We start from the raw sequence: 16,067 nt of genomic DNA on the forward strand, positions 1-16,067 counted from the left end.
TGGTTTGGCAAATAAATCTGACATCGCTGCAAGACTAACAGGAAGCTGACATATTAGAAATAGCAGTAAATATAAGCTTAAGGCGACACAATTGGTAAAACAAGTCTCTAACACCACAAACTGACTTTACCAAAGGGGTTTGCATGCTAGCATAACTTGACTAAGCTAGCAATACAACCCTTAACTGGCAGCGGGGTAGCTAGCTAGCTTAACAAGACATTACGGCTTTCCTGTGCTATGCTACCGAGCTATAATACTATCCTGAGGAAATCTTGTTTTAAAATGTCCGGAAATGAAAATAATGTGCCTGAGTCTCGGACATAAATCTTGAAAAAACAGATCTAAGCGCTGATCTTGGAAAGCCAGACCTAAGCGCTAGCAAGGTTAGCTAATCAGTTATATTATCATCCATATATATTAATGTGGCAAAGAGACAATAAACATATAATATGGTTAAAATCAATTCAGAATGTGGGGACAGTTGTACAGCAGTTGTCAAATTAATTCAAAGTTCAATTAAAAACTAGAAACACAGAAAGCTTCTTGGTTTGCTTACCTGCTGTCCCCTCAGCTGACAGACCGCAACATTACGTCATGAGACTATCATGTGATGGTGTCATGTGAGCTGAAAAAAAAAAAAAAAAATGCCCCTGTAGGTGTAAAGATATTAAGGCAACAACCAAGTGGAGTTACTGGAGCACTGATACCTGAACTTACAGGCTGATGTGTGAATCAGAATTGAAGCATTATGTGTCTGAATTCTGCGTGTTTAAATTTCGACTGCTCATAGAAGACATTTGTATCACATTTCTAAATGTTGTCCAGCATGTAGAAATCCGTGTGTGCCTGCTCTCTGGTAGACATACAGATTGAATACATCAGACTTTGGCATCAGAAACTTATAATTCAGAAGTCAGAAATTCAGAAATTACATGCTGTTCTCTCTCTCTCTCTCTCTCTCTCTCTCTCTCTCTCTCTCTCTCTCCCTCTCTCTAATCAGCACTAAGCCGGTGAGAGGCACTAAACTACAACCGCAGAGGGATCAGGCTTGTGTTTGATGGGAGGTGCAGCCATAATCCTTGTCTGCCCTTTCCACTATAAAGATACCAAGCACATCCGGAGTGTTACCCAAGTTTTAGCTTGCAGAATGATTCAGTGATGTGACCCGGCCAAAGAATTCTGTTCTGTTCCATTTCCCTGACAACTTTCCATCAGACTGGCCGCATGGATAGACATCTGACGGAGCATGCCTTGTAGTGGGGTTGTCGGATGGTGGGAAGCTTTGGCCTCTCCTGCTCTAATAGACTTTCAGCACCACGGTCCCTCCTTGATGTGGGCACGGTCACGAAGGCTACTCTTTGCCTGTCGGCGCAGTGAGGGTTACCTAGCTTCAGGCAACTATGACAGTGACAATGAGCACGAACAGGGAGAGAAAAGAACAGGGGATGTCATATCTGCCCAGGTAAGACTACACTATTCAATAAATAGCAACGGAACCAAAATCATAAGCATGATAACAATGACACATTCACCCACGATGCTTACAAAGATGAATTTTCTAAGTAATTGTAAACTACAACTAGGCCTTTAGAACTGAACAATGTCCATGTTTGCAAAGCATTTTAGTACGCTATTTGAACATCACATTATGAAAAACTAAAAAGTACAGTGAAATACAACACATATCTATGTATTTATCCGTAGTTGTGGTCATGATCTTTAAAACTCTTACTACAATGATGTCTTAGAAGCATGGCAGACAACTCTAATCCAGTGTAGTGGAAAAAATTAGGGTTGGTATCTAGTGATTATCAACATTATCAAGTATTATTTTCAGAAAAAATAGGCTACATTAAAGTAGTTTATGGGTAAAAAAGGAAGGCAATTAAGATTCATGTAAATTATATCACTAATTTACATGTCTATTATAAAAGAAAAAATCAGAAAGTGGGGTACGTTTGTCCAAGCATGATACCCACATGGCCAATACAACAGGTGGATGACCTCAAGATCAAGAGGTTGTTGTCATGTGGCCTTCTTGGAAACACCTACTCCTTAGCCTATTAATAATAAAAAAAAATGTATATTTGTAGAAATGAAAATATTTATGATAATGTCCGTATATTATAGTTTAGAGGTTTTAATTACGTTATTTGTGGTGGCACTTCCTGACAGAAACACAGTAAACTAATTAAATAATGTCAGCTGTTCAGTTGCATAACTATTTGGGTAGCGTACAGCATTTACAGGGCACTTTGTTGTTTGGCATAAAAATAGCCCTATGTGTTATGTGGCATATGCCCAGTAACTTAGCCCTAAAACTTTAAAGTCTTTACTGTACTTCATAACATCTGACTTGTTAAAACTGGGGTTTTGCATTAAAAGAGTAAAATAGTGCTCTTAATGTATGAAGAGAGATTCAGCGTCTCTATATGTAATTTTACTCAGGGGTTTGTAGACAAGTTATTTATAGATAACGGACAAATGGGGATTACTCAGTACTTGGATAGAAACACCACAGATTTACTATTCATGGCGACAGACTAAAGCAAGACTTCCTCAACTGTCCGATTCTTGGCAAAGCATTTGAGATCAGGATGTGTTGTTGTGTTCCAGTTGGTTGTGCTGTGAGTAGGTTTGGATTAAAAGTGTGGCCAGGGGACCGTGGGTGTATGCCGCGGAATGAAGTGCTTGCAGACGGTATACGACTATGCACACTAAATAACCCGTCATCACCATACTGCTCTTCCTGTGTATCTCACCCAGTATGTCAGTTTGCCCATATGAGAAGTTCTCTCTCATTAAACTTCATGTTAATCCTATGACTGTGTGTGTTAGCTGTATATGCCATTAGAGTTACTGTTCAGGCAAAGCACTACAAATAAAAGCTAACATTACCTAAATTTGCCAACTATATCTCTTAAACAGCCAGCAATGGATCATATCATGTTAATGTACTAACAGATGTGATATGATGTAGTGCTCCTACAATTTCTTGTTGACTTGTTGAGTTGTTGACCTCACATTCCTGAAAAACTTTGGAATACTAAATTTAAATTTTAGAGGCTTTGTGTTGCAATCAATTTTCAAAATGGCATGAACCTCATTGCCAGGCCTTGATCCCTTTGAATGCACACAACTACCCAGTAAACAGCTCCAGGAGGGCAATTACCAGAAAGGTCAAGAAGACCAGCTTACAATCAATTCACACATGAGTTATTGTTTTGGAAGAGAGTCTAGTACAAGGTAATTTCATACAAAAACTTTGGCCCAATGGTAAACAAAGTGGACTCATGGATGTAAAGAATTATTACAAATCACTAGCCCAATGTCCCTTCTAAAATCTGGAAGACAGAAAAATAATAGCAATAGATAGGCAAATAAATGTCACCTTCACTTAATATGTACTTAATTTTGAAGCATTTTCACACTTTGATAAATCCAGTTTGGCAAACACATGGAATCATGTCTCCATAAGGAATCATTTGCTTACTCTGAATCATTATTATGTTAGTACATGGTTTTGTTGGGAGATGTAAAATCATTGTGTTGTTCCAGATTGGTTTGTGGGTTTGCTGGAGCACCCAAGAATCACCCACACTCTAGCATTAAATACTGTTTCAAACCCAAGAGTGTCAGCTAGGACTAAGGGGAGTTACACAATTAAATGACAAGTAAGGCAACAGACAGAAACAAAACAAAACAAAACAGAAAAACATGAAATTTAAATGGAGAATGAGAGGCATGTTTTACAGAATATTTACACTTTATAGACGACAAGATGAGCTATTTACAAGTTTGATGTGCCAACAAAGAAAAATATATAACGCAATATGTTCTAACTAAACTGTTGCATAACATTACACAATAATTAAGCTACACCCAGAAAAGATAAAGGGCAGGTCCAAAGTAATGTCTGCTAGAAAACCTAACTATGCTAAAACTAAACTTCTGTCAAGAAAAAAATAAACAAACAAAACCAACCACCAGTAAACCCGATAGACTAATACGTAACAGAAAACTAAGTGTGAGTGCAGGGGTACAAATATTGCAGATATTTGCAGGAGCGAAATGGGAAAACACAAAATGGCTATAATTACCTTGGAACACAAAGCACACAGACATACACAGCCATCAAGGGCTAACCCATTCACAACCTGTGGACAAATACTTGACAATATCCAAAAGCACAGTGCACAATAGGATAAGAGGCTGAAGCAGGGCAGGTTTGAGGGAGAGGGTTTTTATATCCAAGTTTCCTGCATTAGCTGGCATGTATGTCCAGTGGTTGGCAGGATCTTGGTAATGATGTGTAGGCAGGAACTTTAACCAATCCAGCACCCAGTGGACCACGTTCATCCAATCACCCACATACACTCACACACACTCACACACACACACACACACACACACACACACACAGAGAGAGAGAGAGAGAGAGAGACAGACAGAGACAGAGAGACAGACAGAAAGAAAGAAAGAGAGAGGGAGAGAGAGAGAGAGAGAGAGAGGGCTCAAAAGCTGTAACAAATATCAACAGTGATCCACACCTGTTTGTAATAACAATGCTTATTTATCCATGGAGCAGTATAAAATCAAACCCATCAGACTATTATTTTAGCAGCCGTAAGAGAACCCTATATTTCCATCATCAAAGCCTGATTATTACATATGTATAACATGTAGGCAACCAAAACTTTAACAAAAAAAGACAACACCACTTTAGCAATATGAATTTATGACAATATAGACCCAGTGATAGTTAGACGAAAACTAGACATGGTTTGGATTGTCCATCCTTTTAAAACTACAGTATTAATTGCCAAGGCCAAGTGAACATCGGCATGATGACTCAGTCAGTCTGTTAATTACATGTTTTGATTGAAACAAATAATCTATGCCGCTTGGATTTATAGAGTTTTTTTAGTATAAAAAACTAGTTTGTCGTCATGTAAAGGTCGTTTGTCTTTTTCACCATGTAATACAATGTGGAGGAAGGTGCTGTCCGTGGTGCTGACCCAGACCAGGTCTTTAGGTGGCACTAAAATGGTTTAATCTCCCTCACCAACCAATGTTAGCCAACGCCTTTTTCTCGCCCGCTAGCTTTGTCATTGAATTTCACCCATTACTGCTTTGATTATTCAGCTGTGATGTGCTGGTTGCCTGAAAGGGACAATTCCGAAGACTTGTTGTGCTGCATACCAGAAAAGCAATACTTTTTCAACGGCTTTTTTTTTTCACTAATTGAAAAGATTGAGTGCTGCATATTATTATGATCAGTCTATCAATCGTTGTTTCCGAGGGATTTCAAAAAAGGTCTGAAAGTTGATGAATGTAGCCAAATCACATTCATCCATTACAGAAAACATACCAGATAGTAACACGTCATCTCGTCCTGCTCTTCCTCTTTTTGATTTCAATACGCAAACATTTGTTATCATGTCATTTGTACAGTGCAGATAGTCTGCATCAACACTAAGTAGACTGTTGAAATATAGAATCAGAATGTTTTGACTGTTAAGATGAAAGACTCTGTGTTCCATGTTTGTTGAGCCATGATTCAATGATCGTCTCAGATCATAGAACTTCACCTGCAGCAAGAAAAAGGGGCTTGTTAATTTCTTTGGTATTTTCAACCTTTGTCATTTTACTCACTTTCTTTTTTTTTTTTTTTAATTACCCAACCAAAAGGCACCCCTTTGAACGAGATCTAAAGTGCTTTTATTTCCAGTGGAAATAATTAAAAACATACTCTGTTGTTTTCTGATGTGGTATGTGTCAGAAAACAAAGCAAAGAACACCAAAATTATAACGTTATATACATAAATTACGCCTGCGCACCAAATATGGAAGCACGTTCCTTGAACAGTACTCCGCGCTGAACTGAGATTGACAACTGGTCGACTGCTTCGTTTCAGGTAGCTCTTTCCATTTAGTTCCCGAAAGCTTTTTCTTCGGGTCTGCTTGAACCTCACAGATCACAGTTGATTTTGAGCCTGTAGGACTTATTTCAGTAAGACACAAGTGGGTACATTAAATCCCTCATCATGCTTTCTATATTTATTTCGCATAGTGAGAGAAGAAAAACTTGTACCTCCAACGATGGTTAGGACATTAGACTTGAAGTGTAAAAATCATATGTGCCCACAGTGCCACCTAGCGTTTGTGCTTAAATCTAATATCTAGTGACTTTAAAGAAATCCTCGCTTCACGGCTCTTCAAATTGCATATGAGGGGTTTATCTCGGAGACCAGGACACGCAAAAGGAAAAACATGACAATGTAAAGACGTGTTCTCATACACATTAATGTAAATATTACAGCCCATTTTATAAGCTCTATCTGTTTTTTGATTATCTTATAATATGTTGTTACTGCATGCACTGTGTCTTGTACTACACTATATATTCAGCAGATGTTATATATCCAGCAGATGTCAGTGTGGGACTTTTGTATAATAAAAAAAACAGATTATCTCAAGGATGATACCTCAGAGGGGAATGACAATTTTACTATTTTAGATATTTTCATCCTGACTGTGTGAACTTACCGTGACCTTTGCACGAGGATATTGACCTGTTAACCCCCTCCCCCTCCATGCTCACTTTCAGCATCACTTGTCAATGTAAAAGAAATTACTCATCGAAAACAAATTTAATATCTCTGTTTATCTTCCGAATAGTCTTCATATGACTCAATGTGATCTGTTTCAGTTTAATCTACATATGGAGTGATAGAACAAACGGTTTAATTTTCGTATTATTTTATTCTATTTCTTACATTTTTCGTAAGCCAAGGCAATGATGCTCAATCCATCAGAGCACCATTTTTATGGACAAGGTAAAAGCTACAATTTACTGCTCGAAACCTGATGATGGTGGGTCCGTAATGATTCACTCTAAAAGGTGCGATGTTAGAATGTTTGTCTCTTTTACATCGGAAATGTGGATATGATTCCCAGAAATTTGTTGCGCACAGGAGTAACGTAGGGGCCATAGATCAGTGGCATTCAGAGGATTTGCGCTGCCACTACCAACTTGCAAAGGGAACGCATGCGCATTGACAGAAAGCAGCCGGTCTTAAAAAAATCCTTATGCCAACGGATGTAATCAAGGCAAAGAATTACCTCTTATCTCTGGGCATACATGGTGAAATTGTAAGTATTGGCATCAGATAATGTATATTTAAATGAGCAATATATCATCCGAGAAGATCACATTGATTTTAATTGTGGAAAATGGCATGTCATAATTGAGATACACGGTTCCTCTCAGAGAAATGTCTTTTCGGTGGTTGTCCTGGGCGATAGAGCGGTATTGTAGCCGTTCTTCATGGTGGCACTTTCTAATGCAATGATATGCGATGATAACACTGTGCATCTTTTTCAATGAAATTGAATTCGACTTTGCGCATCGGCTATTACAGCCTTTCTTTTTATTTACAGGGCAGTTTAGTGGAGTGATTGATGCTATAACCTTCGAAATTTTTCAATGTGATTTTTTTCCTTGTTTCGCATCGCCTAAAATGAAGCGAGCCATATCGGGCTATTTTCTGTCAACCACTTTGAGTACAAACATACTCATCGGCTCTCGGACCGAATTGTGAATGAACGGACGTTTAACCTTAAATTTTATGAGCTTTTCGAATCTTTGCTTCGTTTGGATGAATATGTAATCCTGCTAAATCATTTCATATGCATTGAATGACTGTGATAAAGAGATCCGACTGCAGTTGGATACGTGCTGCGCCTTTTGCCCCCCGCCCCCTCCACCCATCACCAAATATTCTAACATTTTTACATCGTGCTCTTCCTCATGAGAGGAATTTAAGAATTGGCAGTGATTCCTTTGGTTTACAGTGATTGCCTTGAGTTTCTGTTTAGGTTCTGATCGATGTGGCTCTCAATCATCCATCATCCATCTGTTCTCTCTCTCTCTCTCTCTCTCTCTCTCTCTCTTAATGTGGGAATCTGATTTCCTTAATTATGTAGTTTTGGGTTATGTACATTGTAATTCATTTAGTTGACAACCAGTTGTAATATTTGGCTGTAAAGTGAATGGCAGGCCTACACATGCATGTATGTGAGTACACTGGATTGCTTCATTACAGAGCTGAGGAGGCCTTAAAGCTTACTGCAGTGGAAACAGAACCAGAAAGCTTAGCAGAATGTGAGCTGATATGAAACAGCTAAAGCCCACCCACATGACAACACAAGTTTAAATTTACTGTGCAATAAGCACATTTGACATAATGAAAAGGGAGAAACCTGAGGGAACCGTGTTGTCTGTTCTGCTTCACACCTTTGCAAAAGAAAAAAAAAAAGAAAAAGAAGAAGAAAGAAAGGCGTTAATTTTGAAAAATATTTTTGCCCCATGCATCAGCATGATCCTTCAGATATATTCACTCACTGAGAACCGCACAGACATATCGCCAATTATCTTAATGTGTTACATTTCCTCTCTCACATCAGTATCCTCTATTTATGACCATTTTCTCTATTCAAGACATTTAAGTCCAGATGACTAACCAGTCACTACATAATATTGTACCTTTGATCTGTTTCGTTTAACTGTATCGTCGCACTGATAATGTAAAGGCAGTGCTGTCATGCTTGGTCCTCCCTATTTTCAGAACGGCAGAAAATATATCGCATCCGGGGTGCTTGAGGACATGCTTAAAACAAGCCTGAGACGAGTCAGAGCGGCTCCGAGAATTTTAAAAATCAAAACGTGTTCATATTTGACAGAGATAATTTCCACACTTCTCAATTTCTGTTAAGTGTGGTTTCGGTGGGGCCTCAGGCTATGGCCGCATATTGCACATGGGTGCAAAATACATTTAAATTACCTTTGACCTGCCTCCACTTGACTGCTCTGACAATCAAAAACTATCCCTTTTGTTATATCCTCACCAAACATAACACTAAACGCTCTATATAAGATGCAAGGAGATGGAAAGATCCAAGATTCTGCATCGAGCATTGCGTGGTGAGTGATAAATTTGTCCTGGGTCGTTTTTTCCGTCGACGTCTACTCTGCATGAAACTTCTCTGAATAGTCCCGAAGTCCCATCTGTAAGACCGCTCTTTTTGAGTCGTGACTACTTCGGTTGTGTGTGTGTGTGTGGGGTGAGGCCTTCGGTAAGAGAGGTTTCTGTATGTGGTGGTACGGTTTTTGCGTGCGTTCTCCGACGATGCCGGGTCTGTCTCAGTGGCGTATTCTCTCTCTCTCTCTCTCTCTCTCTCTCTCTCTCTCTCTCTTTCGTAGCCCATGGGATCAGAGCGGATGGAGATGCGAAAGAGGCAGATGTCGGTGCAGCAGGAGTCGGTGGCGGGGGGCACTGCACCGACCCAGCAGGACCAGCAGGGCCAGGGGAACCGTGGCTCCAACGCCTGCTGCTTCTGCTGGTGCTGCTGCTGCAGCTGCTCTTGGTATGAGCACCGTTTTTTCATTCCCTCACATCGCAATGCACTAATGCTATTCACTCTGCATGTATCGACCTACCTGCTGCCTTACAGAAAGGACAGTTTCAGATACCACCAGCATGAGCTCGTTTTAACAAACCTGGGGAAAAGCTTCTTTTAGAATCATTGAAGCATGTTCAACACATCTCTCGGAGCGAGTGCTGATCATGTTGATCATCTTAAAGCATGTCCGCTGCCTTCGCGCTGCTGTGAGATCACATATGAGCATCAGCAAGCGTGCTAAGACAGTCATATGTTGCTCACAGTAGAGGATTTTGAAGATAGTGCTTAAAGGTCAAGAGAATTGAACTAAATGCCTGCCAAAAGCTGCCTGAAGGCCTCCTTATGCTCTCTGTTTACTCTGTCTTGGGATCATGATGTGTTTACTACCTTGCAGTCTCACTGTTAGGAATGAAGACAGAGAGAACAGGAACAGGAGAGCCTCCTACGATGTTAAAGGGGAAGGGACAGGAGAAATCGAGGACAGGTCAGTCATCTCACCTTTTGCTCCTTCATTTCCATCTGAAAAGTTTTGTTTGAGTCAGCTCTTGATGAGTTTCTGAGTTATTGGCGTTGTTAAGTGTTAAAAAATAGAGGTAGAAGTGAAATAAAAAATTTCTAATGGTATAAAACAGAAGTGCTGTGCATGGTCATATCATGCTCCTGATCATTTTTCCTGTTGTTTTAAGGATATTGTCGATGTCCATATGTTTAGTGTTGTATTTATAATGCTTCTTGAGGAGGTAATTAGGAAGCAAAAATGTCTAAAATCTATAATGCATGTGCTCACTTTTCAGCCAGTTCACTAATCAAGAACCTTTCATGTGTCCCTAAGGTGAAAAGAAATTAGAGGTATTTCAGTGACTGTTGGCAGGTTTGTCAGAGTTAAACCACACTAACTGATGTACACCCAATGACACAGCGTACTGTTATCTCTGACAGTCCAAAACCCACTGTGGAGGAGGTCCGCTCATGGGGACAATCCTTTGACAAGCTGATGCGTTGCCCTGCTGGCAGGAGTGCCTTCCGGCAGTTTCTGCGTACTGAATTCAGTGAGGAGAACATGCTTTTTTGGCTGGCCTGTGAGGAGTTCAGCAAAGAAACCAATAAGACCATTATTGAGGAGAAGGCGAGGCTTATATATGAAGACTACATTTCTATTCTCTCACCCAAAGAGGTTTGTATGTCTGCGTGTTGGTATATATATACACGACAAATGTTAGAATAATGTTAACCACATTCAAATCAAATTGGGACGTGTTTTTAACGCTCCCTTTCAGGTGAGCCTCGACTCCAGGGTCCGAGAGGTGATCAACCGAAATATGCTGGAGCCCACGTCCCACACCTTTGATGATGCCCAGCTCCAGATCTACACGCTAATGCAAAGAGACTCGTACCCACGCTTCATGAACTCCCCAGTATACAAAAACCTGCTCAAGAGCCTTTCTGAGCAGTCTCCGGAATCCTAGGTCTCTGTGATTCTCACCAACCCCCCCCCCCCCCCCCCCCCCCCCCCCCCCCCCGCCCCATCCATTCATCTTTTTTTTTTTTCGGTTATCACATTCTCTTTGTGTTGAAAATATTTAAATGGACCCCTGATTTGGGTCCTCCCAGGGATTTAAATGCTATACCGATCTGTACCTGATAAAAAAAAAAAAAGACACTCAGGTTTCCAGGTCTCTGGATTAAAAAAAAAAAAATGTCTCAAATCTCCTGAGGGCTCGACACCACAAGTACTGCTACAGATCAACATAGCAAGACACTCCAAAGGATTATCAGTGTGTTTTAATGTTTTTTAAAATAATAATAATCTATTTTATTTGTGTTTGAATTTTTTTTGTTATTTTATTGTTTCTTACTATATTTTTTGTATTATTGTTTGGAGGAAAAAGTGATGCTCATTATGGGCTCTCTATCTCTCTCTCTCTATATATATATATATATTATAGTACATTTCCTCAGCATTGTTTTTTTCTTGTCTGACAATATTTAGTGAAAAGGGAATCTTGTGTAACAGGAAGTGCCCACTTCTGAACACTGCGTATGAGAATCAAAGCTCAAGTCAAGGCAACACATCAATGCTACCTGCAGGCAGCTCAGTGGGGTACTGTAACTTTTAAACTCTCGTAGAAAGTCCTGTTCGGCTGCATACATCATCATTTTCTCCCTGTCAAACTGACTTGGCACCTCCAATTGGCACTGACAAGACCATACTGTCATACCATGAGTATTTTTGTATTTCTTTTTTTTTTTTATCAGTATTAAAGGCAACAGCTGGGTTAAATTTAGAATTCTTACAATTTTCAAAAGTAAAGTGTTAAAATTTAACATATTTTAAAGGGAACTATTTATGGCAAAAAAAAAAAATTAAGCTAGGGGTAGGTAACATTATCTCACAAGGCAGATGAAAATGGATGAAAATGTTTTGTTTTAAAAGCAAAATCTTAAAAAAAAAAAATCTTACTGGCTGTAAGTACTTTCCAATGTGTGGAACTTGTTTTAATTCTTGAATTTACAGAGAGATTTGGTTGTCCTTTATAATCACTGAATCATATTGTTACTCACACAAACACACACAAAAAATGCTTTTCATGTTCCTATACCCAAAGAAATTGTGGACTATGAATAGCCTAAAGATTGGTGTTGTGCATACTGTTAAAGTATTATTGATTGATTGATTTATTTATTTTTACTTTCATTAGCAGTGTCAATAGGAATAGATGAGATTTACAGAGTAGTTATTTGGCTAGAGGATCAGGTGCTCAATGTTTATTTTGATTCACTTTTTACATGGAGTGAAACAGGTTGTATTCCTAAGATACTCAGTAATAGGTGACACCAATGTAGCCAAATCCATCTAAACTGTGTTAAAACTAGCTTTCCTCCAATATCACTAACTAGAATTGGAGTTGCCAAGTTTCTTCTTTTATTTTCTTCTTCTTTTTTTTTTTTTACTATTGCTTTTAGTTCTGTGAATTACTACGTTGCCTGACTTTTGTGTCACTCAAAGACAAGATCCTCATTTGGGGAAGTGCCTTGACATTCAATTTTGTGACATCTCTTTTATGGCAATAGTTGATTAAAACTCTTGCCACAGAAATAGACTCTGGGCCCTTGATCAATGTGCTAGATGATTTGGCCTGAGTTTACTTAATACTGTTCATTGTCTGTTTTTTAAAAAAAAATATCTATATCTATATATATATATCATTAGTACTGGGTTCATCTCATGTATTTTAAGAGAAGAGGTACATGTTTTCATTTAGAGTCAAAGAAAAGGACAATTCATTGGGCATGTTGATCTGAGTCCAGATATATGTCTGCCAACATGTTTTTCATGGTGGCACTTCAACTTCTCTAAAGAGTAATCTTACTTGATATGTGCAATTTGAGCTGATGGATTCACCATGTAGATCAACCTCAAACACAATCTAAGCCAATGGTTTGGAGTGATACTGCCTATAAATGTTTTTTTTTTCTTTCGTTGTTGTTTTGTTAAGTATATGAAGGTGTTATTTTACAATCAGTTTACGACTACATTTTTAAATTAATAATATGTGAATGTTTACAGTAAACAGTTTAGTTCTTTCTTCTCTTTTATTCGACTAAGAAAAAAAAAACAATGATTTGTGGGCATTTGGATTCTTTAAGATAAAAATAAAGCACAATAATTTTACATCTTTCGGTTGAACGTTTTTGAATGAAGATGCAAGAGATCCGTGAGTAACAATGTTTTTTTTTTTTAAATTTTGCCGCAAAACCTCTGGAATTTGCTCTGTAAAAACAGCCTTTATTGTTTTAAACCCCAACCCTTTGTTTCCCAGTGGACTCCTAAACTTTCTATAGAGGGATAAAACTAATACAGCTGTGTCTTTACGGAGCATTAGACATCAAAGATGAGCGAGAAACACGAGTAAGTAAAACACAAGTAATCTCTATAATAGATCAAAGGTCATGCATGTATTTATGAGTTCAAACCTCAAGTAGTTGTGGATCAGGGGCATAGAAATACTCTGCGGGGCCTGTCTTTCAAGCATCTGCTCAGCTGCTTTATTGCAGAGTGACATGTGACATCTTAATAAAGAATGTTAATTTATGTGCATTATCCTAAGCAAGCAACACAGGTCTGAAAAAGACAATATGTAATAATCCGGTATAAACTTAGATTTTGTTTTTTGGTTTTTTTTTTTTTTTATGTTTGGGTGATAGCGCTATACATATCAGATTTCAGGTATATAATGTCACATTTTTGATTCAAAGGCAAGGAGTAGGATAATGAAGCAATGATTGCAGTCTCCCCTGTTTATAATTGAATATAATGGGGATACTGCCCACTCCTCTTCTGTAGTAGAGAGGATGCACCTGCAAATCTCACAAAAGAGCCATGGATCACATTGTCCACTCTGTTATATTTCTCTCTAAGCCAGACTGGTACGCGTAAACACACACACACACACACACAAAAAGACCATCTAAAATGAATCACGTCTTTCTTCTTTTTGAGAACTACAATTTTGCTGTCTGTATATGGAAGAAACAAATTAGCGTTCATCGTCAAATGTGTTGAAAAAGGTGGTCGCCTTTTAGACTGCATCAGCCGCGGCCCCGCGGTTCGTCGTTCATGTGCTCAAGAGCATAGGAGAAACATAATCAGCGCAAGGCTGTTTGTTATTTAAATCAGTCCTTTCTAACACAAAAGGGTTAGTTAAGACTTCAAGGGGAGGTGAAGCAGCAAAAGCGTCTGTGATTGGGTAGAGGCTAAGAAATGTAAATACCACGCTAAGACACACGCATGTTCTGTGTGAAAGTCTCAAGCACAGTACCGGGAACCAAGGAGTAAAGAGTTTTGCGTTTAAGCCCCGTAAACCGAGAGGAAGTAAACAAATAAATAAATAAATCTGATCTGATCCTTCGCTTCAGGAAAATGTGATTAACCAGTAATAATGTAAATGCTTAAAGTAATCCTATCTTTTTTTTTTTTTTTTTACCAACAGAAATGTTTTTCCTCAGAGATATTGTTACGTGCTGCTATACATTACTGAAGTTATAATGTGAAGAGATACAATCATTAATCTGAGAACATTACTGTGATCAGTTTTAAAGGCTGAGAGCTCAAAAAGCTTACAGTCCTGTTGTTACGCTTCATGCTCGCGGTTGGCTTTCCAAAAGGAGGATGCCTCTTTCTTGTGCAGTTATACAAATGGTTTCGATAGAAGAAGAACATAGGAGGTCAGATGCGGGGAACTGTAAAGAATAAATTGGAATCTTTGGGTAGAAACAATGCTACTAACATCTGTCACATCCAATGATAATGTGGCAGGAGAGTTTTCCGAGAACCAACAAAAGGCTATTTGTATTTGCAGATGTGCATCTGTAATTACTCTCATATGAGATGAAATTTCAGCTTATTGTCAGTTTATTATCCTTTTATTTTTTTTAGAAAGCTGAAGTTCATTTTGAAAAATAAACCTTGTGTCTCACACAAATCCCCAAAAGCTTGTGCTTTATGCCAAGAAGCCTTCTCCGGGAACTTTAGATTAAGAATTCCAAAACCGACATATCCCCAAGGTGCATTAATGTCCGCCCTCCTGACAGCAGTCAAGAAACTGACTGCAAGATATGACTGACTTTTAGCAATTCCTGATAAAGAGTGAACAAAAATTATTGTAAAGAATTTCTGCAAACTCACGAAAGACGTCAGAAAACTTGTTGTTATTCTTGGGCAGAGAGTAAGTGACTTAAGGGATGTTATGCGTTTGGAAAAGAATTCTGCCGGAGAGACTTTTTTCTCTTTTTGCTCCAAATAAAGGATTTTTTTCCTCTACTCTTACGAGGGCATCAAATTGTCCAAATCTTTCAGGGTAAAATTGTTCATTTTTGGCAAGCATGTGAATGTATCCACATGCTCCTACATGGCACTGCCTTTTTCCAACAAGGTTTTTGTTCAAATTATAGTAACTCTCAATAGAGGATTCCACTCAGAATCTTGCTTTTTGAGAGGAATATTCCAAAACACAATGACAAATTAAGTTTTTCATCATGTTTTTAGAGATAAGGCTTCACATTCAGTGAATGCTATGTTCTAAAAACAGCCTGCACAAGTTTAACAAAAAGAAAGAAAGAAAGAAAGAAAGAAAGGAAAGCCTGGATATTCAAAATGAGGAATTGCGTATTGTTGCATTGTGCATTAATAACATGGCTTTGTCTGACTTCCAAACTCACGTCAATTTTAGAAAACGTTCTTTTCACCATTGTACCAGCAACCCTATGAAAAAAAACATCCTTGCATATTCAATTTTGACTACAGCCAGTACCATAAATCATAACAATATTAATGGGAAACACTAAAAGGTTAAACTATTAACAAAAGTTATTCATGCTTAAGTGATACAGCTGGCTGGGAGATTTTTTTTTAAACAGAATGGGCAGACCAAAAACACCTGTTAGACAGCAATAAACTAGATTCTGAGCAACAGACTGTGTGTGTCAAGCAATATGTTCAAGTCTTCAGCGTAGACTAATCTTTCACTTTCATGGGATAACTGTGTGGGTGTTCAATATAAATGAGCATAGTTACAGTGTAAGCTCCAAAATTCAAGGTTTTG

General features: G+C 38.4%; 1 protein-coding gene across 2 annotated transcripts; it reads left to right on the plus strand.

The window, feature by feature from the left end:
* The first annotated feature begins 1,333 nt into the window (after window positions 1-1,333).
* Window positions 1,334-10,931, plus strand: rgs20 (regulator of G protein signaling 20). 2 transcript variants are annotated; one of them, XM_030775614.1, is made up of 5 exons: window positions 1,334-1,462; window positions 9,266-9,429; window positions 9,860-9,949; window positions 10,405-10,639; window positions 10,743-10,931. In XM_030775614.1, the coding sequence occupies exons 2-5, from the start codon at window positions 9,269-9,271 to the stop codon at window positions 10,929-10,931; spliced, it is 675 nt and encodes a 224-aa protein (XP_030631474.1). In that variant the 5' UTR covers window positions 1,334-1,462; window positions 9,266-9,268. The 2 variants fall into 2 exon arrangements, with proteins under 2 accessions (XP_030631474.1, XP_030631473.1); XM_030775613.1 differs by lacking the exon at window positions 1,334-1,462 and adding an exon at window positions 7,093-7,155.
* Window positions 10,932-16,067: the final 5,136 nt, after the last annotated feature.

The sequence above is a fragment of the Chanos chanos genome, chromosome 5 (genome assembly GCF_902362185.1).
Source record: "Chanos chanos chromosome 5, fChaCha1.1, whole genome shotgun sequence".
NCBI lineage: Eukaryota > Metazoa > Chordata > Actinopteri > Gonorynchiformes > Chanidae > Chanos > Chanos chanos.

What these genes read in the sequence shown, in the direction of transcription:
- rgs20 (XM_030775613.1), top strand. Translation starts at nt 7,093, where the DNA reads ATGCCAACGGATGTAATCAAGGCAAAGAATTACCTCTTATCTCTGGGC. An exon ending in TGGGCATACATGGTGAAATT is followed by an intron (nt 7,156 to 9,265) that starts GTAAGTATTGGC and finishes TCTCTTTCGTAG; the next exon opens with CCCATGGGATCAGAGCGGAT. An exon ending in TGCTGCTGCAGCTGCTCTTG is followed by an intron (nt 9,430 to 9,859) that starts GTATGAGCACCG and finishes ACTACCTTGCAG; the next exon opens with TCTCACTGTTAGGAATGAAG.